Genomic DNA, 24,100 nt, shown 5'->3' on the forward strand with positions numbered 1-24,100 from the left:
GTACTTCTGTTCCTCTCATCTGTAAAATCCACATGAGCTTTTGTGTATTTATTTATATTAGAAGGCTTAGGTATAGTTCTGACAATTTCATGGAAAATTTATTTTAGGTTTATTGGTATTCTTCCCAAAAACAACACAAGTGATGGATGATAGGTGGTGTGACAAGGAATAGGCTCAAAATACACTAAATTCCCCTATTTTGTTTCCACAGTTGAGTGTTTGCTCATTAATTTTGGTGCGGCCACAGCTCCCCCACAAGAGTATAAATCTACTTGAGTAATTCGGAGAGAATAAATGGATGTGTTGTCATAAAGAAGATCCTGGATTAATGTTTAGACAGAGCTGCTTCAGGTAAAAAAGTAGGCAGTCTTGAGCAGAGAATGTTGGAGTAGTACAGCAAAAAGATGGATGAACCTTTAAAAATCCATTGAAATGTTGTTTCTATTAAAAGCATTTTCATTTTGGAAAGGCAATTTGGAGCTTGGGCTCTGTCGTAAGAGCTGTGGCTGTCGCTGCTTTTAGTCTGGGAACACAACTGTTTTGTCCTGGAATGATTTTGAGTTATGTGTATGATAAGTGTTTTACAGAACATGTCCTGCGAGTAGGAGCACTACTGGATCTGCCTGCCGCTCTGGACACACTCTCTCAAAACCTTGTCATCTTGGTCTGAGGTAAATGTGGCAAAAGGGGGTCAGAAGCAGTGCTGGTACGGATTATAAACTGGGGAAATCAGTTGGTAAGTGCAGCTGAACTGACAGATTTAATTTGATAATAAGGCAGATAAAGGGCCTTGGAGAAAATATTCCACCATGTAAAACGGAATTCTCTTAATATCCAGAGGCTTTAGTATATCCTATGCTATGCCAAAGTAGGGAACAATGTACAACTGCTTTGTGTAAGTAGTGGTTGTGCTCAACTTTGTTAAACAGATGTGTGCGCTTTGGGGCTTTGAACATTCACTGTTCATGTACTGTTCTGCTGTCCTTTAGCTTCCCAGATGGGTCTAATCACTTGTCAGGCTGTAGCCCAAGCTGTGACCTCTCCCTAGGCAGATATTCAGGTGCACCCCTTACTGTTTAATACTTCCATGCTGCTCTTCAGTTAAAGGTTTCTTTAAGATCATATCATGATACTCAATGTGCCATACACTGAAGCAGTGTCTGAATTGGGGTTTGTTGTGAGGAATTTGTGTCTGTGTTAATTTCAGTTGTAATATTGCTTCTAGGTAAGTCTAAAAAGTCTAAACTATCTGCTTAATTTGGCTCTAATTGCAGAAAAAATGGAAGGGATGCACTGCAAGCAGTGGGCTACAGGTGAAGGTATGTTTGAATGCCAGCTTTGGTTTTACTTTAGGATTTGGCTTTTCTTTTTATAAAGTAGTTCTGTGCTTTATAGAATTAGGTATTTTAGAGGCATGCATGCTTTGTGTGAGCCATTTGGTTGTCTGTTACCTGTTTAGTTATCCTGTACAGTTCTGAGCTGTGCAGTGTTGGCATGTCCCTTATGCATTGTCTTACCCATTCCTAGGACAAGAAACTCAATTGTAGTTGTGCCTGCACATGCAGACTCTTACAGTAACTTAATTTTTTACCAGTCATGAACTGGTAGAGAGAATTAAAATTAAAGCAAATCTCAATTACTCATTTCTTTACCTGGCTTGGGTTTGTTTGGGGGTTTTAGCATCTCATGGGGCGGTGATATGATGGAGGGTCTTGGCTGAGGATTGTCACTTTATATGGGACATCTTGGCACATAACTGCTGCAGTCTGTAGCCATGCTTCAGTTCTCTTGGGTTTTCCTCTCCTTGGAAAAATGAGGCAAAACCAACTTTCCATTCTGATACTTAACTGTACATTTGCAATTATATATGTACCAAACCAGTCTTCAGGTAGCTTTGCAGGGGTAGAGGGTTACTGCAGAAATTTCTGCCAAGTGGGCTGTGTCTAGCTCAATACCTACTTTGCAATACATGATTTTGCGCCTTCCCTTAAGAGGAGGAAGGCTTTGTAAGTGAGAAACCAAGATTAGCCCAGGTTTAGCCTGTATTAGCAATGCTTTAATGTCCTGTAGATAACTTTACCTTCACATAGTAGGTGGCAGATGCTCCTCTAACTCATGTAGTCAGCTCGTCTTAAAAACCCTGCCTAAGCTTCCTTCTAGTTATTCTCAACCTGTCAAGTGTTGTGTAAATACTTTATTTATGTGTTCCAGTTAAGCAACTTATTAGGCGAGAAGCTCACATTTCTTAGGATTTAGTTTTCAAAGGGCTGCCCTCATTATTCAGAGTCCTTGATCCATGTTATTTAATGTTCCCTTCTGAGGCTTTGGCAGTACCTAACAAAAATGTGAATAAATAGATAAATTGACTGGCTGTGGGATAATTAAAACTTTCCAAATGAGTGACAGATACAAATTTAATCTAAACCTTTCTTTGAGCTATCATTTATTTATCTTGAGTGTAATATTTTACTGGAAGCCTTTTGAAGGGTTAATGGGAGGCCTCAGTCAAAGAGCTCCTGAAGGCTCAAGTTGGGATCTTGTTTTGCAGTTAGAAGCCTTAAATGAACCTTCAGTCTGAAAGAAAACAGTTTTATCTTGTGAAAAGCAAACAAAAACAACACAGAAAGCAGCCAGCCTTTCAGCTGATGGTTCTTGTAACAGATTAAACACAGTGGCTATTTAATGTCCAGTCTTCTCCTTTCACCACAGGTTTGGTTACTGCAGCCCAGCTTCTGTTTGTACAGGAGGAGCACTGAAGGTATGTTTTATTATGACGTCTTCATCCTGCATGATGGGCTACCCAGGAAAGCGGTTATCATTCTAATCCTGTTAATCTCTAAAATTACTCTTTAGAGCACTGTTGCTTTCATACGTATCTGCTCTTACTAGAGGTGATTTCTTAAGGCGATATTTGTGTCGTCTCCAACAGTGGCTGCTGCGCTGCGTGTAAAACAAACAGTGATAGGGTTTGATGGCCTTCTGAGTGTGTAGGGCTGTTAACACCCTGTGTAAAAACACCACTTTATGTGCACCAAGTCTTAAGAAATCTGCCTTACACAGCAACTCCAGCTGTTAATAATGCTACTGTACTGAAGCACTGAATAGAATAAGTAAGGGAGAGGGGAAATGATGCTGTGCAGCGGCAGTAAGAGCAGCATTGAGGGGGATGATGACTCCAGCACACTCCTCCCTTCTCTGTATGGAGTTCCTTTTTCTTTGTAATCACTTCTGCTTGGGAAGAATTTCAGTCTCAGTAAAACATTCAAAGACCTTTTTTGTGCCAGTGGCAAGACAAAACCCCTCAAAGCCCAGGAGGATTTTGGTGGTGAAAGCCGGCTCTGTTCCCAGGCTTTCTCATTGGCAGGGGTGGTTCTGGGCACAGGGGTGCCCTCAGCGGGGCTCAAAGTCCCATAAATACCCAGCGCACAGCTCTCATTGTGAGCTTGGCTGCTGGAGGCTCAGGCCCTTCATCAGGAAGGAAATGTACAGCCAGTGAGTATTCCTGTGGGCTTCTCTCTAGGAGTAGGTCACTGATTGCCACCATGGCTCATTGGCTTGGGCTTGCCTTGTGGCTGGGGGTCAGCACAGCCCAGGGAAGAGGAGGAGGGGAGTTCTTTGTGGGTGTCTATGCTATGACACCCTATGATGAGGCTGTCTGGGGGGAAAGGCTCAGCAACAGGTACTGGAGAAGAGTCTGTATTTTGGAGAACAGTCTGTATTTTGGAGTACACCAGCCCATGTCTGGTGTGTCTCCACGGGTTTTGCAGCAGATAAAATTGGAACCTAATGAATAATTCTCAGCTGCTTACTCAACTACAGTTTACTTAAAAAATAAAGGCAAAAAGAGGAAAACAAATGCTTTTCCAAGAGCTGTGACATTCAAGCTGGATTTTGCTTCTGCCTAAAATCTTATCTCAGTCTCCCCTCTAACAGATTAAAGCCATTCCCGCTTGGCCTGTCCCTGCATCCCTCTTCCAAAGCCCCTCTCCAGGTTTCTTGTAGCCATTTTAAGCACTGGAGCTGCTCTAAGGTCTCCCTTGAGCCTTTTCTTCTCCAGGGTGACCAATATATTCTGATGCCCTGAATTTATCCCCTTGGTGAAGGTGTTTGCCTGCCCTTCTCCTTCATGTGCTCAGGATGGTTCTCAAGGGGCTGCAGAGTGATAGTCCCTGAGCCTTTCACCCCCTGAAGGCTGGTGCTTCTCCCTTTTGATCTCTCAAATTATTTGCACGTTGCAGATCACTCCATCCAGAAATAAAACCCACCTCCTTGGAGGGGGTTTCCAAAGCTATCCCAAAGCCAGGCTAACCCCAACTCTCCTGGCCCTTTCAGAGTTGAGCATCCCGCTGGAGGCTACAAGAAGCTCTTTGAGACAGCGGAGGAGCTGTCCTCTCCAGTGACTGCCCATGTCACAGGTTGGTGACAGGAGACAGGTTAGTCTCCTCTTGCCCAGGTTTTGTGCTCGGGAGCTCATGGCCCAGCAGAGCTTGGGGCCTTTACAAGGGCTGGAGCATCCTTTTGGACATAAAGGACCCAATAGGGCTAGTGTGTTTTGGGGTAGAGGAGGGACAGTTGGATGAGGGATCTTCAGACATTTCAGTAGTGAATGTCTTGGTCTACAGTAGGTGTGTAGGTGAAGAAAACAGGATAGTTTGAAGAGTTCCTGTGTGTTGAAGAAGCAAGTGTAATAAATATTAAAATGAGGTTTGTTCTTTTAGTTGACACAATGAAAACATCTTGGTCTAATCCGCCATGGGTTGTACGTGTACCAACACTGCATCTTTCACAGGCAGGGTGCCCACCTGGCTGCGAGGAAGCCTCCTGAGATGTGGTCCTGGCTTGTTTGAGGTGGGCGCAGAGCCCTTCTATCACCTCTTCGATGGCCAGGCGCTCCTCCACAAGTTTGACTTCAAGGAGGGGCACGTCACCTATCACCGGAGGTATGTGGCTGTTCCCAGGCCAGATAAATCAATAACAAAGCATTTGCTGGACTGTAGGTGTTGGGCACAAGCCCTGCGGCCTGGGAGGTGCTGGTTATGTCAAATCCATGCTTTTATTGGAAGAGCTCTAATGGTGAGATCACGAAAACCAGCTGAAAATAACCAAAACTTTCTCACAGCTGGCAGAAATGCAGCTTTTTGAGCAGATTGCGAAACATCTGGAAGGAGAGGGCTGGATGCAGCTGCAGTCAGTGACAGAATGAAATTGCTGTCTGGAAACTAGCAGCCGGTTTTGGTTAAAGCTGCAGAACTACCAGCTTTGAGGTGCTTGGTGCAGAATATTTAGGCAAAACACTGTGTTTCCCATCAGCTTCAGTTCTCCAGGAGCCATTCCTTCCCAGTGCCATGAGGGGGATGGTTGTTGGACCCCACATGCTGCAAATGCACTGTGAGGCAGTGGCTTTCAGAGGTCTCGCAAAGCTCATGGCCACAATGTTCATATTTCAATTGCACAGCCCATAGCAGTTCCAGCTGTACCTGTAACATGCCTTGTCCTCACCCTCCCAGGTTTGTCAGGACTGATGCTTATGTGAGAGCGATGACTGAGAAAAGGATCGTGATAACTGAGTTTGGCACCTACGCGTACCCAGACCCATGCAAGAACATCTTTTCCAGGTACCTCAGGGTCAGGGAGATGTTGCAGCAGTGTCCTATGCTGCTTCCACTTCCAGAAACCCCTGACTGCCTCTCTGTTTTCTGTTCTCAGGTTTTTCACATATTTCAGAGGTGTGGAGGTCACTGATAATGCCCTGGTTAATGTCTACCCCATCGGTGAAGATTACTATGCCTGTACTGAGACCAACTTCATAACCAGAATTAACCCAGAAACGTTAGAGACAGTTAAGCAGGTGGGTCTTTAGACTGGGCTTCTGAATAAGAGGAGTGAAACTAAGATGAATATGTTTAATAACAGCCTCTTACAACACAGCAAGAGTTAGGGTTTGGCAGGGACATGACATAGAAATGAAGCCAGCTCTGAGGATTAATGAGAGCAGAGTTGGAAGGAGTTCTTAAATGAACTCACTGCTGCTGATCTGAGTAATATGTAATGAGGAGGTGATGGGATTCTGTGGTCCATAGCCTCATGCTAGGGTTGGGGTTTGCAAACTGGAGCGAGGTTGTAGCCTGGCCAAAGGTGACTGTGATGGTAGGGCTCCTGCCAGAGCTTCACTGCTGCCTTCAGTTACACCAGACCCAAGCTACATTTGCCCTGTAAAACTCCAACAAAGGTAGAATCTATGCTTTGATGGTTTTCTCTGCTGTGTTACCAATGTCCAGCCTGTGAAGCTTTTCTTTTTGGACCTCAGCATCCCAAACCTCTCCCTGTAACAGTGTGAATTGTTTGGCTTTGGTGCCTTTCTTTTCACAACATGAATGGTGATCTGGGCTTAAAGAAGAACTTCCCGTACCTGAAACAAGGACACATTGACCTCATGGAGCTGGCGACTTTCCCTCTCCTGCCAGGAAGGCTCCTGACTGTTCCATCTTGTTCCTCAGGTGGATCTCTGTAAATACGTGTCTGTGAACGGGGCAACAGCTCATCCCCACATCGAGAATGATGGCACCGTTTACAACATTGGGAATTGCTTTGGAAAAAACTTTTCTCTCGCCTATAACATCATACGGATCCCTCCTCTTCAGGAAGGTGCATCTACCCCACCTCTGTGTGAATGGAGACAATCTTGTCCTAGCTATCACTTCTTTATCCTTCAAATTAGCTTTGTCATTGAGTTACTTGTTTTAATCTTGTTTAGATTTTTATTTGCCTTTTGAAGTAACAGGAATGTTATTTTTAACACACCTCAGTTTCTAAATCACTGAATCATGGAACCCTTGAATAATTTGTGTTGGAAGGGAGCTTAAAGTTGATCTATCCAACCCCTGCTATGGGTAGAGCAGCTTGCTCCAAGCCCCTGTGTCCAACCTGGCCTTGAACACTGCCAGGGATGGGGCAGCCACAGCTTCTCTGGGCACCCTGTGCCAGCGCCTCAGCACCCTCACAGGGAAGAGCTTCTGCCTAAGAGCTCATCTCAGTCTCCCCTCTAGCAGGTTAAAGCCATTCTTCCTTGTCCTATCACTACCTGCCCCTCCCATGAACTTCCTTGCTGGTTAAACACTACAAATACAAAGTAGGTGAATCCCCCATAACCCTTTGTCTATCCTGTTCCAGACAAGGAAGACCCAATAAACAAGTCGGAGGTGGTGGTGCAGTTCCCTTGCAGCAACAGGTTCAAGCCCTCCTATGTTCACAGGTAACATGTCCCGGGGTCAGCACAAACTCCTACGTGGTTTTGTCCAAGCAAACTCCAGTGAGCTTCATGTGCTCCCTGTGCATTTCCAAACAGCTTTGGACTGACAGAAAACTACATAGTGTTTGTTGAAACACCAGTGAAAATCAACCTCTTCAAGTTCCTCTCCGCATGGAGCCTTTGGGGAACCAACTACATGGACTGCTTCGAGTCCAACGAGACCATGGGGGTAAGGAGCATGTTGTACCTAACTGGCTGTCCTGTGCAGCCAGCTCTGCACTGGGAGGTCCATTGTGTTGGTTTCACCAATTTGCTCTGAGCCAGACCCAAGCTGCTGCTTGTTCTTCAGGTCTGGCTTCATGTGGCAGAGAAAAAGAAAGGCAGGCTCCTGAACATCAAATACCGCACCTCGGCCTTCAACCTCTTCCATCACATCAACACCTATGAAGATAATGGATTTCTGATCGTGGACCTCTGTACCTGGAAGGGGTGAGTCTTGGTGGTGCTGAGGGTCCCTGTGGCATCACCCCCACCCCTGCATGAGCAGGAGGGGGCCAGCAAAGCCCCAGCATTGACACCAGTCCCTGCATGGGTACATCTCCTTTGGAATCACCTCTGGAACTTGCATTGACTCTCTGTGTAGAACCATAGAATCCTGGAATGGTTGGGGTTGGAAGGGACCTGAAAGCTCATCCGAAGTTTACCGCTGTAGCACCCTGTGGGTTTAGAAATCCGCAAGGACACTGTCCTGGAAAGCTGGATAAGCTGCAATGCCCTGATCTCACAGTCTTGTGGAGGTTTGGGCACAGGCACTAGGCGTGGATCTTGCCTGAAAATTTTGATAGAAAACTGCATGCTCACAGAAGGTCAAATTCTCTTGGCTGCTGAAGAGAAAAAGCACCTTCAGCTTGCTGAAGAACATGGATCCAGCACTGGGGATGGGGACATGGAGGGGGGATTCAGGAAACAGCCCTAAGGCTGTTCCAAAAACCTGATGGCAAATGAATGTTAGGAAGAAAACAACTGCACTTGATACCCTGACACTTCGAAATCCCATCTTTGCTCTGTCTGTGATGCTGTTTGTCTGCAGGTTTGAGTTTGTCTACAACTACCTCTACTTGGCCAACTTACGAGCAAACTGGGATGAAGTAAAGCGCCAGGCTGAGAAAGCCCCACAGCCCGAGGCGCGCAGATATGTCCTGCCTCTCACCATCGACAAGGTACCGGGGTCTGCGCTGTTCCCTGCAGGGCTGATGGCTGAGCATTGCTGATGCTATGCATGACCCTATTAATCCAAATTGAACCGTTTAATGGCGAGGGGTGAGCTTAAAGTGTGGGTCTTCAGAGAACCTGTCTGTTTTCTTTACCTGCTTAATATCATTCTATTTCCCATATGTTACTATTCAAAGCTGAGACTCTGGAGCAGCAGTTAATCCTGGTGGATTAACTAGTGGAAGGTGTCCCTGCCCAGGGCACTGGGCTGGAACTGGATGAGCTTCAAGGTCCCTTCCAACTTGAATCGCTCTAGGGTCCTATGGAACTGAAGAAGCAGACACTCCTAAGCACATTGCTGTTCTGCAGCTTGATAAGGCTCTGCTGCACGCTGCTGCCTTTGCCCTTCAGCACAGTTTGCAGCACTTCTATGCAAATAGAGTAAGAAATTGATTTCTCCATTATTTCTCTTGGGTGTTTTCCTTTCTCCCAGGCCAACATGGGTAAGAACCTGGTCACCCTGCCCTACACCACAGCTACAGCCACCTTGCGCAGCGATGAGACCATCTGGCTGGAGCCAGAAGTCATTTTCTCAGGGCCACGCCACGGTATGACAATGACCCTGAAGCAACAGCACTGGTACCTCTTGCACCCCACATCCCACTGATCCCCATGCATAAATATGTATTCTTTTTTATTGCAGCCTTTGAATTTCCACAGATCAATTACAAGAAGTACTGTGGGAAACCTTACACATATGCGTATGGGCTGGGCCTGAACCACTTTGTCCCAGACAAGGTAACTATTAGTGACTGGGTGAGGCACATCCTTTCAATGAGTTTTCAGTTTAAGGACAAGAAAGTGTATTTCTGAGATGTGGACTTTGGTTTTCCCTCCTTTAGCTTTGCAAGCTGAACATTAAAACCAAGGAGACCTGGGTGTGGCAGGAACCAGATTCGTACCCATCAGAGCCCATCTTCATTTCCCATCCGGATGCACTGGAGGAAGATGATGGTAAGACTGATGTTTTGGTCAGGGACACTGGTTTGGAAATCCAGTTATTCCCTCAGTTCCTCATCTCCAAACAGGATTATGGGATTAGCCTTGGCTCCACTGAATTTAAAAGCAAACTCTCACTGGTTGATTAAGAACCAGATTTTGTATTATCTGTTCCCAGTTCAACAAAGTGCCTGTGCAGGGCATTAAGTCCCACTAAAATCAAAAGTTGTTAAGCTTGTTCTTAACAGTTTTCTTTAACTGAAGCAGAAAATGTGCATTTTTGGGAACACTTTTAAGTCTCTCTTACTTCCTTGGACTTAATCCTCTGCAGAAGCACTCCCTGACAGCTGAGGTAACCTCAAGCTCCATGCTTGCATTTCTCTCATCTTCTGCAGTTTGATGCTTTCACAGATGATAGGGTAGGGTTGTTCCTGTGTTCTGAATGGCTGATTCAGAGAGCACAAAAATAACCAACCTCAGGGCTAAGCTGTCTCATCCATTCCACACAGGGACACCAGGAGCCAAAATGGGCATCTTGTCATGTTAAGCTTCAACAGAATTATGAAGTAATTTATAACTGAATTCATAATGTGGAAAAATACTAATCCCAGCCTGGTTTGTGATGGAAGGGACCTTAAAGCGCCTCCAGTTCCATGGGCAGGGACACCTTCCCCTAGAGCAGCTTGCTCCAAGCCCCTGTGTCCAACCTGGCCTTGAACACTGCCAGGGCTGGGGCAGCCACGGCTTCTCTGGGCACCCTGTGCCAGCGCCTCAGCACCCTCACAGTGAGGAGATGCACCAAGCAGGACAGCATCCTGTTTTTCTTATCTAGGGGTGGTGCTGAGCATTGTGATCAGCCCAGGCGTGGGACCCAAGCCTGCCTACCTCCTGATCCTGAGCGCCAAGGACATGAGCGAGGTGGCCAGGGCTGAGGTGGAGGTGAACATTCCCGTGACCTTCCATGGAATGTTCAAGAGAGCCTGACTGCTGCCTGCAACACGTCACATCTGGCTTCTTCCAGCTCTGGAAAGGTGCCCCCTCTGTTTATAAGTCCTCTGGTAACATTAGGTAGAAAAGTCTCTGGGCTCTGCTCTGTGCTTTGAGGAAAAGGTAATTTTTAGCTTATACTGAAGCCTTATGGATTTAAACCCCCTCCTGTGGTATCTTCAGAGCAATCTGAGTGGAGCCTTTCCATGCTGCTTTGGAAACTTGAGCCAGCAGGCCCGATGGTGTGTGGCAGCAGCATTTTGTCCTTCACTAGTGCGCACACTGGTCTATGTGTTTGCTCTTTTGCCATTTCTTTTGTCAAAGTGCAGTTTCTAGAGTTCTGGGTTTGAGGCTGAAACATGGCTGTGAAAACACTCGTATCACTTGGGGTGAATTTGTTTCCTCAGAGTGTTACAGCCCCTCAGCTGAATCCTTCCTTTCACAACATAAATTTTCAGCTGATGTAGTAAGAGGCTGTGGTTCAAAACACAAATTTATTGCTGATGGAGTTAAAATCCAGGATTCTTGTTTGGCTGCCGTGGTTTAATGTTTTTATTAATGGTATCAAAGAATTAGAAAATCACTTATTAAAGATTTCTAGTGCATGGTGCAACTTCAAAAGGATGATTTTACTGTGGCTGTAGTTACACCCTGATGACAGGATGCTGACACCGAGACACAACCTGGTACTTCTGCTGTTCCATGATCTTCAAACACTGTGCAATCACCTGATTAAAACCAGAAAGTAATAGGAGCAATGAGGCTCTGAACCAAGAAATGAGTAAATCCTCCTCCTTCTGCACTCGTTCAGTAAAGCATTTGTTCTTATTTTCTGCAAAACAGTGAATGAGCAGTTGTTGGCCGTAGTGTCAGGGGCAATAGCTGTCAGTGTGAAGTACCTCTGGGGCAAGGGAAATGTAAAGGAAGAAATGTCCTCTGGATCCCAAACTTCATGCATTGCATGCAGACACAGCCCAACCCTTTTAAAGTCATTGTGGTGAATCGCTGTAAAACTCCAATGAAAGTAAGTCCTGTGATAATCCATTTCTGGTATTACAGAACTCTGCTCCTAGCCTGCCAGTCACGTATTGGAAACTAGAACATTCTGCTCTTCCACATCCATCTTTTTTTAGGAAGTCATCTTTCATGTATTATGACAACGGGGACTGAACTGCTTTTGGCCTTTAAACACAAGATCATTCTGCCTATTTCACTGCTGCTGCAGCACACACTGTCTGTGAAAAGCCTATGTACAAAACACCACATTTTGGATCTCAATGGGCACATGGTGTCAGTTCAGAGAAAGCTAAGCAGGAATTCCACCTATTAGCACAAACTATGGGATAAAGGAGCAAAACAAAGTGTAAGAACAGCTCCACATGCAAACAGGAGTTGTGTGCTGGTGAAAATTAACAGGAGAATGACAACGATTCATTTCAACTATCACAATTTTCTTTCCATGTGTAGCTCCTAGAGAGGCTCTAGTATTAGAAAATACTACTTGGTGCTCTCCCTTCATCAAAGTCCCCATAAACTCCACAGAAAACACATGTACATGCTACCATAACTATGTATCACAATTAGGAGGATTAGTTGATAGCTCCATTTGTGATCTTTAAACAAGCTGCAGAAGCATAGAGAACAATTAATAAAGAATCTAACAAGGAAAAAGCAAAGACCAAAGGTGGCGGCTTTCAGGGACAGTCCAATGGGATGGATGGAAGTTTGTCAACTTAAAAGAATCAATAAAAAGGCAGGGGGGCATCCCAAATGTGGCAGTAAATTAGAAGCAGGAAGAGGAAGCAGCAAAAAAAAGTATCTTATGTCAAGAGAGCTGAACTTCAAAGAGTGAGGATACAGCAATGATGCAAGATTGAAAAGAAAGGATTTGGATACCATTTGGTTCTGTAAAGTTAACCGAGAGGTTCAGTGAGGAAACGTTTAAGATAGATTACTGGGGAAGAGAAAAGATGCTAAAGCTAAAATTCCACAGAAAATGGAGTGAGAAATGGGAGAGCTGGTTGTGGAACTCTGCATACCACTGACATTGAGCGAGTCACAAGCATTTGCCTCAAGATCCTTTGGAGATCTGAGAATAAAACATTCTAAGATGAGAAAACCCACCTTTCTAGTGTTTTGAGGTAGAATTATGCCATCATCCCAGAGTCTGGCAGAGGAGTAAAATGCACTGGTTTCTTCCTCTAGCCTGGAGAGGACACAGTATTAAGCTCAAAAGCACAACAATGTATTAAAAACTGTTGTGCCAGTGAAACAAAATTATAGATGGAAAAGGCATATGTTTAAATCTCAAGTGAATATGCAGACCTATGGTTAAAATTCATTAGAATCCACTAAATAACATATGCCAGATCTGATCATTCTGCAGTACAGGCCAGCCTCCACATACAGATGATCACCACTGTTCAATACACAGCAGACTATCTTCATTTGGGGTTGTATGGGGGTTTTTAGGCAAGCATTTGCATTTCTTTGAGAAGATCTTAAGAGGAGTCATAGAATTACAAGGAAAAGTAAAATATTCAGTAGGGTGAGGTTTGCTTTATTTGTCTGGGGTGTATTGAGCTGTAAGATGAGCAAGCGGGCAATTTAACTAACTAAGCCCTGCAGGGGTTTCTATTTCATGTCCTTACTTTTCTTTCAGCTGTTTCAGCTGTGCTTCCTCTCCTCTGTGCCCACTGTCCCCAGCTTGTGGGACTGTGGAGAGTTGTCTTGAATCCACAAGAGCAACCCGTGCATTAGGCCACAAGAACAAGAAGTTTGGGCTGAACGATCTCCCACGCTACAAAAAGAAAGAGCAGAGAAGAAAGTCCTTGAAATGAATCCCAAGAAGATGGGTGTGGGATGGTTGAACCATTCTGTCTTGACCTTATAGTACAGTTTAATTTGTAACAGATTAATGATACAGCTCCTCTATCAGTACAGACACCCTGTAGCACCATCACCATCCCCACTGCCCCCAGTATTGCTATTTTATCTTTTCCTTTTTCCCCAAGCACTTAAATGTTTAATTCGGCGCAAAGAACCCTATTGTACTGAGGAGCACACCCACAAGATGTGTTCCTTGCTCCATGGAAACATGTGCTGAGGAAAAGGCAGGACTGGCCTCAAGAAGGGATGCTTTCAGGTCATGTGATTTTCAGACCTGGCTCTATGCTTTTAGCTGCAGACCAAGTTTTCAGTAATAGGAGCTTGAGATACATGTTTTACTCTAAAAGCAGTTAAAAGATTGGACTGAGTTAAATGTCTGTAACAACAGCCAACTGTGGTTTAAAAATGAAGTGCTGTGAGACCATGGTATAGGGTGAAAAGCCTCTTGCCAAACCCATCAGATTTATACCACTCCTACCATAACGTAACTCTTGCTCCCAAAACAGCCACTGACTACAATGGTTATTTTGGGAACAGCAGCACAAGCAACAGCAGCCATCATGGAGGCCTGGGCTTTCACTCTGCTGGTGTGAGCCTCTGCCTGGAAGGGAAGCCAAGATTTTAGATCCTTTAAATTTTTCTTCCAGATTCCCTCTGCTCCCACCAGCTCTGTATTTCCAAACCATTGATTTCTTTACAATTCTGCCTCTCTGCTGTGCTTTGGGGAGACCCCCCCTTCAGTCCTGGTCCAGCTCTGGGGCAGCAGCACAAGAGGGATGTGGAGCTGTTGGAGCGAGGCCAGAGGAGGCCATGGAGATGCTGCGAGGGCTGGAGCAGCTCTGCTCTGGAGCCAGGCTGAGAGAGCTGGGCTGGGGCAGCCTGGAGAAGAGAAGGCTCCTGAAGGGGAGACCTGAGAGCAGCTCCAGTGCCTGAAGGGGCTGCAGGAAAGCTGGAGAGGGGCTTGGGACAAGGGATGTAGGGACAGGCCAAGGGGAATGGCTTTAAGCTGCCAGAGGGGAGACTGAGCTGAGCTCTTAGGCAGAAGCTCTTCCCTGTGAGGGTGCTGAGGCGCTGGCACAGGGTGCCCAGAGAAGCTGTGACTGCCCCATCCCTGGCAGTGTTCAAGGCCAAAATCATGCTGTACTTTAATGCCTCGCTCTTCTAAAAGATATTCAAAGCACATTGCAGTGAACATCCCATACCTGTGAGATGCTTGTTGGCTCTGCTACCTGTGGAGCTGTGTTCTGGAAGAAGAGGATGGGAATGCTCCACTGGCTGCACAGCTGCACGAAGTGGCTACCCTTGAGAGAAGCATCATGAGACAGCTCACCGTTGTTGGCCACTATCCCCACCAAGTGCCTACAAAGCAAGACTCAAGAACATTTTCACTTCTGAGCTCTAGAAATCACGGCACTGTAGCTTGTAACATTCTGAAGGATGGAAATGTAAATATCTGTACACACACACACACACACAGATCTATCATTTACAGAAGTTCAGCATGTAAAAGGATGCAGGTACATGTGTCATTTCATTCAAGGACCCACACGCACCTAACCAGAAGCCTTACAGTATTCCTGATACATAAAGCATGGAGGTATTAGAATAGACTAATACCCAGAGAGTAGGTAAAGCTATAGATGGCCTTGTTAGAGTGAGAAAGGTGACATTACTACAAGGTAATGTACAAGGTGCCTGGACTCTGAGCTCTCTTTAATTCCTGCATCATAGAACAAAACAGTCAACTTGAAAAGTTCATGCTTTCAACCTAAAGAAGCTCAAAAACTGTATTTTACTACCTTTTTTTTTTTCCCTAATATGATTTGACCAGAATGTTATATGCTTCATGAATGTGTTAATAACGCAGTCTGATCTGAATTACACAAGGTTTTGTTGCATCTTATCCCATCTCCATCACATGGGGCAAGGGATGAGAGCTTTGAATTCAGTTTGAAAAGGAACACTTTTGAAAGATGCTGTTTCTGATTTCCTAAGGAATCTGCTGAGACTTCAGTGTTGCAACTGTCTGGCTGGTAGTTCCTGTGAACAAATAAATCTTATCACCAGGTTATGGAAACCATTCATTTGTCATCACTCCCTGCTGCGATTGGCCTGGGACGTGGTGAATTCAGAGCTCAAGAGACAGGAATCAGCTTATTTTGTTACCAATCTTTGACTGACTCAGAACTTCATAAACACTGTTACTGGATCACTGTAAAAACTGATGATGATGGGAAAGCTATTAGACAAGTAGAGAGGAGATTGAGATTAGATATTGGGCAGAAGCTCTTCCCTGGGAGGGTGCTGAGGCACCCAGAGAAGCTGTGGCTGCCCCATCCCTGGCAGTGCTCAAGGCCAGGTTGGACACAGGGGCTTGGAGCAAGCTGCTCTAGTGGAAGGTGTCCCTGCCTGTGGCAGGGGTTGGAGCTGGAGGAGCTTTAAGGCCCCTTCAACCCAAACCATTCTGTGGTTCTATGATATGCAGTGTGTCCATACATTTTGCTAGCCTTACCCTTCCACATGGCCAAATCCTGTTGCTAATGTCATTCCGTAATGAGCCTTGAATTCTTGGAATCTGCTTCCATCCAGCAGACGGCTCAGAATCTGCAAAGAAACAGTCTTTACTGTAGAAATCCAAGTGAAAACAGGACAGTTCTGCTAAAAGACACTCTTACTCAAATACTCAGCCTAAATGAGCACTGAAGCCCTTTTACATCTTCCACTCCACTGAATACTCAGTATGCACAAAACACCAGATCTGTGTTTACATTTCGTTACCAACCATGTATTTTGAGCAAAGTTCAGCTCCAAAATTACTTCAGTCTTACAGAGCACAGTCGTTCACGTGCATATAAATGCTGTACAAAACCCAGCGTGTGCAGTTACGGCTTGCGTGCATAAGGACCACTCAGCTGTGGATTGCTCAGGCTTTTTCCAGACACAATTTAAAAGCTGCCTTCAAAGCTACATCACTTTCTACAGTCAACCCCCTCAAATGTAGGAATTTACCTCTGGAAAAGATACTGGATTCGCATCCTTGGAGACTAAATCCCTTCTAGAGCAACACAATGAAAACAACATGGGCAGCTCAGCATGTCTCTGCTTCTGTGTTAGCGTCTGTCCCAACTTCAAACAAGTCTGATTTGAGCTTTGTGGGGTTTTCAGTCAGCATTTCCATGCAGCATGTACGTGACAAGGCAAAGCCTTGATTCCCTGGGAGGTGTGGGGGGAAAGGCAGGGGGAGGACACTTAAAGAGGTCACTAAAGGGGTGCACATGCTCAAGGCAGCCAACATGGTACATGACATACTGACACAGTATATAAAGGGGCTACAGGAAAGCTGGAGAGGGGCTTTGGACAAGGGCCTGTAGGATAGCACAAGGGGGAATGGCTTTAAACTGAGCACACTGAAAGGAAGAAGGAACAGAGCATCTGTCCACACTACCAACTTGACAGGAAGAGTACACCTGTGGTGCCAGTCCCAGGAGCTCCTCAGAGCTATACAAAGGGCTGTGGTGCTCTATGGCCTCCTCTGGCACGGGTTCATAATTCAGTGTGGAGGTGATGTTTCGAATACATTCATAGGCTTCCTTTTCTGAAGATGCAAAATGGTCACTGCAGCCACTGACACTGGGAGAGAGAACAACATTCTTAACACTGAATTGATGAAACCTGAATTCCGATTGGTAGAAAACTGTAGTGGCAGGACAAGGGGTAACGGGTTCAAACTGAAACAGGGGAAGTTTAGATTGGATCTAAGGAAGAAATTCTTTCCTGTGAGGGTGGTGAGGCACTGGAATGGGTTGCCCAGGGAGGTTGTGAATGCTCCATCCCTGGCAGTGTTCAAGGCCAGGTTGGACAGAGCCTTGGGTGACCTGGTTTAGTGTGAGGTGTCCCTGCCCATGGCAGGGGGGCTGGAACTGGATGATCTTAAGGTCCTTTCCAACCCTAACTTTTCTGTGATTCTAAAACAAACTGAAGGAAAAACCTGAATCCATACCGGGACTCTCCCACCTGCCTGATGTGTGATGTTCTTGTACGAATGAGCTGAAAGCAGTTAAGTCAGTGGAATTTCTGTGCAATCCAAACCCCAGACAAATTCACAGTGAGGACAAGTTCTTCCCTGTGGATTTTGTGTTTATCTGTATTAAAGAATTCCTGATGCATTTTCCCCATCACCACAGTATTTGCACACTCACTGCTACTTTTTTTGATAGCTGTATCCTGACAAGGTTTCCATTAGGAAAGAAAAGTCACCACCTCTCTTCCATAGCTGGTCCCTCTGAGGCACTGACTTGCCCGAGCTTGTTCGGAATGTATGTGGGAGAATGAGGAACCAAACCCAGATGTGTCAAGTCCTGCTTCACCCCTTAACATCACTTAATTTTACTTCCATTTGGCTTCTCTAAGCTGTACCTGGGGAGGAAGGCAGTGTGGTAACAGGTTCCACTTTTGACCCTGATCCTGACCTCTGTTCTTAACATGAGATTTCTACCAGAGTGTGTGAATATGTAATATTCACAATGGGATTCACTTCCACAATGGAAGTGGAAAGTTCCTTCAATAGGAAAGCTGAAATTACGATGCCATGTTACTTTGTTGATTTCAAAGAGTTGTATCTAACCCCATGATACTTCCATGTATATAACTGAATAACAACCTTTATCATAATTTATGTAACATCTCTGCATATAATAATCATTCATCCATGTACATGCCCAGAGAAGCTGTGGCTGCCCCATCCCTGGCAGTGCTCAAGGCCAGGTTGGACACAGAGGCTTGGAGCAAGCTGCTCTAGTGGAAGGGGTCCCTGCCCGTGGCAGGGGTTGGAGCTGGAAGAGCTTTAAGGTCCCTTCCAACCCAAACCAGTCTGTGATGTTGCATCAATTTAGGATAAAAATAGCAGGTTTTTAAAGCTAAGTATGCTGAATTCTCTACTACTCCTGAGAATTATTTCACATACTGAGAGGGAAGTCTGGCTCCTCCAGGTCCTCGGGGGAGACATATTCTCCTGTAGCAGCTTTTACCAGAGGTGGGCCAGCAAGGAATAATGTACCAACTTTATCTATAATCACAGCTTCTTCTGCCATGGTTGGGATGTAGGCACCTCCAGCCACACAGGGGCCACACACCACTGCCGCCTGAAGGACACAGAAACCAAACAATTCAAGATGCTGGGGAGGGGAGAAGGAAAGGCAAAACCATTAACGCTGATTTCATAGGCTAAATCACAGCTTGGGGAGCAATGAACTAGAGCTGTAAATACCAGCATGAACAGCAGTGCTGGTTCTGAGAGAGTTCAATGCTTACTCTGAAATAACCCGGTGATTTGATGCTTTTCCATCACAGTCAGTAAATACTTAGAAGATGAGCATATAATCATAGAATCCCAGACTGGTTTGGGTTGGAAGGGACCTTAAAGCTCCTCCAGCTCCAACCCCTGCCATGAGCAGGGACACCTTCCACTAGAGCAGCTTGCTCCAAGCCCCTGTGTCCAACCTGGCCTTGAGCACTGCCAGGGATGGGGCAGCCACAGCTTCTCTGGAAATGCATCCTTAAGGATGGAGTATTCACTTATGTGAGTTTGAATCTCCCTTCCCCACGGTTCATTCGAAACTCCCGCAGGCAGGAAGGGTGAGCTTCAGGAATTTTTTGTGTGTTTGAGAGTTGTTCCTAGAATCTGTACTAGAACAAAACCGTTTCAGGGCTCTGTTGGTACATCTACGTGTCCTACATGTCCTTGCACTCCAGGTGACACCGTACCTGAGGGATTCGCATGGCAGGACATCATCGCTTCATTGTAGAAAACTCTGCCACCGTGTGACTTGTCAGGAAACAGCTCTGCCTGTCATTGCACACAAAAACCAAAGTGAGTTCCGTGATCTGCTTCAAAAGCCAGCACTTCCTCCGCATTCCTTCACAAACGCCTTGCAACTGACTCTGGGAGGTCAGCACCAACAATCCCACCTGAAGCTTCCATGTCCAGCATCGCCTGCAGTGTTTATTCCCCTCAGACACAAAAGTACCCGTGTGGTTTGAACGCAGAGGTAAGTTTTGTCATTTTTGTTGAAACCCATTCATTCTACGCAAACTGAGACTGCAAACGTGGGAAGGGGAAGCTCATGTTCATCCTTTCTCTATCTGTGACATGACTTCAGCAGTCTCCCTTTTTACTTAGTTTGGGATACAATTCCTTAAGTCAGGTCAGAGCTTTTTCTGTGTTCGCTTTCAGTGTGAAGAGGGGAAAAGTAGTCTTTGTGATAATGTGACCTCTGTACAGTGGAAGGAACCTGGACCAATTCTGCTTTTACAGTAAGAATGCTCCCCCGCTGTCAAGCAGGTACATGGATACCCGCCTGTTCTGTATGGCTATTTCTTGAGCTCTTAACTGTTTCTTCACCCCAATGGGATAAACGGTTCCTCCTTTCACAGTTGCATCGTTTGCCATGAAGACACACCAGACCCCACAGATTTTGCCAACTCCTGTAAGTGGATTCACAGACAGACACTTAGCAGGACTCTCCAAAATACTCCAGATGAAACAAGGGGGCAAGTTACAGCTAGGATGTTCTCTTGGTAATACTGTATCAAGGAGCTGCAAATCAAGTTGCAAATACTGCAGAGGGCAGAAATCTGTAGTTCCTCTGGAGCAGCAAGCTAAAGGCAGAGGCAGTTAAAAAAAGGGATTTAAATGACAGAAAACAGGTGCTGAAGTCAACGTACTCCTGGTGACAATATATGAGAAGAAAAGGTTGACTTCCATCCCTTGAGATAACAGGGAAGGCAACTCAAATTACCCATATAAAGCTAGAAACCATAGCAATCTGTGACAAAAGACAGGATTTCCTACTCTGCCCTTCTAGTTACTTTTTGAACTGGACCCACTCTTCAAAATGCAATGAAAAGACTTGTCTATGATATGAAAAATGACACAAAATAAACTGTGTCTCCCAGTGACTTGGTTCCCTTTCCTCTAACAGACAGCAGCTTACCTGACACATCGTCCTAGATTTTTTGAGGCAAAAGTCAGTAACTGGGAAGTACAATAAGTCACTGAATCTAGAAGAAAGGACCAACCTTTTTTCTTTAAAGGCTTCTCCCAGATTTCCCAGCAAAACTCACAGAAGAATAATACAGCTGAACTTTTCCGTGTTGGGATCTGCAGCTTGCTAGAGCTGATGTTCATTTTCCTAGGAAAGCATATTCTTAAGGTACTAATATATTCCATAAAACTTACTGTGTGCATCCTTCTTCCTTTCCCAGCAAGATCAAACACTTTACCTTCCATGAGCAAGGCTGGTTACTCTGGGAAGGTGTACAGCACATACAAACACAACTGATGTACCCTGCCTGCCATCACCTACTCATTGCTGCACCCAAACAGCATCTCTCAAATTGTGTTAAGGATCATGTTGGTTCAAACCCCTTTTTCCTTCTGGGCTGCATCCCCACCGGGCTGCTCAAAACAACCCCCTGAGCCCAAATCCATCTTTAGCTGTAACATGGATCATGTTTAAAGGTGATTTCCCATCTAGACGACAGTCATTGCCGTTACCGGTAAGGCCCCCAGCCGCAGGGACATCCCCATAGGGCATGTTGAGCCCTGCCAGTGGAGGCAGCTCAAGGAAAGACTCGTGGTCAAGCAGCAGCCTCAGGCGCTCCCGGACAAACAGCTTCTTGTTCCTCTGGGTGTGACGCCCAACGGCCTTGTCTCCCCCTCCTTTCCTGACCAGCTCCAGCAACTCCAAGTATCTGGGTTGAAAAACAGAGCTTCCATTGATCAAAACCACTGTTACTCGCAAGTGACACTTCAGCACATTGAACTGCACTTAAACGTATTGCAGTCTTCATATAACGGTTTGAGGATGGAGAGGAAGTCACATCTTTGGATTATTGCTCCTTACAAAGTCTAACAAAAAGCAAAGCCATGTAATTTAAAGCAAGCATTTAAGTTTTGTCATTCAAAACCTAACAAAGACAAAACCAGAGTGAAATAATACTAATATTCTATCTGCAGTTTATGTTCCTAGCTAGCAGCTGTTATTAAATCCCTGTTCTGCACTGGGTGTTGCCCATATACACCCAACAGAGTATTTCACAGTGTATGATCATAATCTCTGCCAGCAAGCCCGCAAGCAGAGCACTGACAGAGGCTGATCATCAGTGACCAAAGCTAACTTTGAGAGTTACTACAACAACGTCAGCCTCTATCTACACTTGCAGCTATCCATTAGGCTCTTACAATTGGATAGCCTAATTCAGCATGGAGATTTACCATGTTGCAACTACTCTAGGGATGAATCCGCTCAGGGGCTGCCTCCTTCAGTTCCCCTCAACAAAAATCAGTAACTGGTAAGTAGAATAAATCACTAAATCCAGAAGAGTAAGTGGAAGAAATCAGTAAATCTAGAAGAAATGCACACTCAACAGCATGGAAACTGCACTTTCAATGTAGTGAACACTGCAGTGCCACTGCAGCCATGAGGAGGGGAATTACCCCTCATTGCCAGGGCAGCACCAAGTTCAGATGAAGAACTGAATAAACTGCAGAGAAATGCGGTATCTTGAATAGGTTTGATCTTCAATAAACCAGGTTCTTCATTTATTTCAAATAGAGCATTTTCCACCAAGATGAATCATCTCGAACCAAACGCACTGCTGACCTAACTCCTTACACAGCGCTCTGTGCGGGACTCCGTTATCTTACTGGGGCTTCCTGCGGACAGGAGAGATTGGAAAACCTCCGAGCCGCAAGCTAAGGATCCTCACCGCTGCTGTAACAGCCACCGCAGGAGGGCACAGTGCGCTCTGCCAGCTCCGCTTCCAGCTCCTCTGAACCCCTCCGAGCAAAGGCGGCTGTTCAAGGAGCAGCACACAAAATGCGCTCTCCTGCTTTCATCGGCGAATCACGACCGAGTGCGGCAACAGCCACCGCTGCTGGGGCGGGAGCTGGAAGCTCCGAGTCACCCTTTGTGCCTTTGCGTTCACAATCAAACACAAAAGGGTTCTTCCGGAGGTCTAGAAACAATTTTCTAGGTCTAGGAACTGCTTTAATGCAACGCACGTGTAGATTCGGGCACATTTAGGCTCCTCTTTTAGGGGGGTTGAAGTTCTTAAGCCCTGATCGTGGTAAATTCACTTTGCAGAGAAACTGCCTGAAAAAAAAGAGCAGCGGGGGAGCTGGGTTAAGCTCCAAAATGGAAAATATCCCATCCCCAAATTTATTATTATTAGGGCTTTTTAACCTCTGGGCTTCTCAATTGGGATTTCAGAGATGGAAGCCCCATCCCTGGCAGGGTTGGACGGGGCTTGGAGCAAGCTGCCCTTGTGGAAGCTGTCCCTGCCCGTGGCAGGGGGGTGGAACTGGATGAGCTTTAAGGTCCCTTTCAACGCAAACCATTCCATGGTCTGTGCTTCTTCCTATGTTAAGCAGTTCCTAGAAGTGCCCATAAGTAACTCTCACATCACCTCACAAGCAGCAGCAGTTTTAAACCACCCCAAACCCAGCTTATTACCTTTTAACAACAGCCTCGCTGTTCCTCAGGCTGTCTTCAAACGCTTGCCGGTGCACAGACGGGATGAGTCCGTCCGGAGCAGGGTAAGCTGGTGCACACTGTCTGTATTTCGCTCTCCCGCTCACTAAGCGGCAGGGCAGCATGCCGGCTGTCCTTCCCCAGCCCTCACCCTGCAGCCTGCGCGCTGGCTGCTTGCACAGATCCCTGTGCTCCCTTCCAAACACGCCGTTTAAGGTGCTTAACCTCGGGAGCAGCAGGGATACGGCTCTGGGGGCCGTCCCGCAGCACAGCGCGTTCCACATCACTGCGGGCTGACAGCGAGAAGGAAACAGCTTTCATTCCAATGCGTTAACCCCGTACCCCTCGATGGACCCCGCGCCTCAGACCGGGTACTGTGGGGGCACCCGGGACCGGGCGTGTGGGGCTGGCCCCGCTCAGCGCCCGTGCCCAGGGGCTCCGCTGCCTGCCCTCGGCATCCTCTCCCCGCCGAGCCCCTCCGAGCCTTACCGGGGCCGCAGCCGCCGCCGGGTCCTGCCGCTCCGGGTGCGCCGGGCTCGGTCCGCTCGGCCCCGGGCTCCTGGCTCCGGGTCTGTCCCGGGCACGGATCTTCTGCTCCTCAGGCAGCGCTGGAGCCTCAGGGGAGGCCGGGGGTAACGGTGCCACGGGAGGGAAAACGCTAAAGAGCTAGGCGGGGAGCACAGGGAATTGCTGCGCCAGGAAATCAGTGCCATTGAGGGCACACGCAGCGCAGGGGCTTCCTCCGTGACCTGTATGTTGTTGGAGAATAGAGAACGTTACAGTACCTGCTGTAGCTTCAGAAACAACGTGCCGGGGCTTCACCCGCTGTTAAATACACCCTGGCCAGAAAGCGTCTTGTTTTCAACACCCTCTTTCCGTGCAGGTGGTTGCACGTCTCTGCTCCCAAGGAACAAGGGATGGGGCAAGAGGAAACGGCCTCAAGCTGCACCAGGGCAGGTTTAGATGGAGCTGAGGAACAATTCTTGCCCCAGAGGGTGCTCAGGCATTGGAACAGGCTGCCCAGGGCAGGGCTGCGGGCACCGTCCTGATATAGGGAAAGCAAGTGCCTGGAAAACATAGGGTTAAGATACTTTTAGCTTAACTTGGGTCTCAGATAGAGAGCAACGTTTGTGTTGTGAGTCTGCGGTGTGATAACAGAATTTAGTAGTCTTACTAACAAGAGTGAATTGTTTCCTTTCATCCTTCTAATAAGTGAAGTGAACATCCCTGC

The 24,100-nt window shown here is 46.4% G+C and overlaps 2 protein-coding genes across 2 annotated transcripts; one reads left to right on the top strand and one right to left on the bottom strand.

Moving 5' to 3' along the window:
• The first annotated feature begins 3,274 nt into the window (after positions 1–3,274).
• On the top strand, positions 3,275–11,262 carry RPE65 (retinoid isomerohydrolase RPE65). Its single transcript, XM_062616135.1, has 14 exons — positions 3,275–3,492; positions 4,333–4,415; positions 4,790–4,940; positions 5,508–5,615; positions 5,707–5,848; positions 6,498–6,645; positions 7,171–7,252; positions 7,346–7,478; positions 7,599–7,738; positions 8,340–8,469; positions 8,955–9,069; positions 9,165–9,259; positions 9,364–9,475; positions 10,293–11,262. Exons 1-14 carry the CDS (start codon positions 3,482–3,484, stop codon positions 10,442–10,444), a joined length of 1,602 nt encoding a protein of 533 aa, XP_062472119.1. The 5' UTR covers positions 3,275–3,481; the 3' UTR covers positions 10,445–11,262.
• On the bottom strand, positions 11,086–23,153 carry LOC134162398 (methylcrotonoyl-CoA carboxylase beta chain, mitochondrial-like). Its single transcript, XM_062616136.1, is given in 15 exon segments — positions 11,086–11,175; positions 12,572–12,653; positions 13,099–13,247; positions 13,815–13,937; positions 14,539–14,695; positions 15,849–15,940; positions 16,782–16,806; positions 16,808–16,966; positions 18,300–18,324; positions 18,327–18,477; positions 19,100–19,117; positions 19,119–19,177; positions 19,607–19,819; positions 20,892–21,088; positions 22,852–23,153. Coding segments are annotated over 15 exon segments (1,836 nt in total). The 3' UTR covers positions 11,086–11,091.
• Positions 23,154–24,100: the final 947 nt, after the last annotated feature.

The sequence above is a fragment of the Pezoporus occidentalis genome, unplaced genomic scaffold (assembly GCF_034315485.1).
Source record: "Pezoporus occidentalis ecotype Australia unplaced genomic scaffold, CSIRO_AGI_Poc_V1 ctg188, whole genome shotgun sequence".
NCBI lineage: Eukaryota > Metazoa > Chordata > Aves > Psittaciformes > Psittacidae > Pezoporus > Pezoporus occidentalis.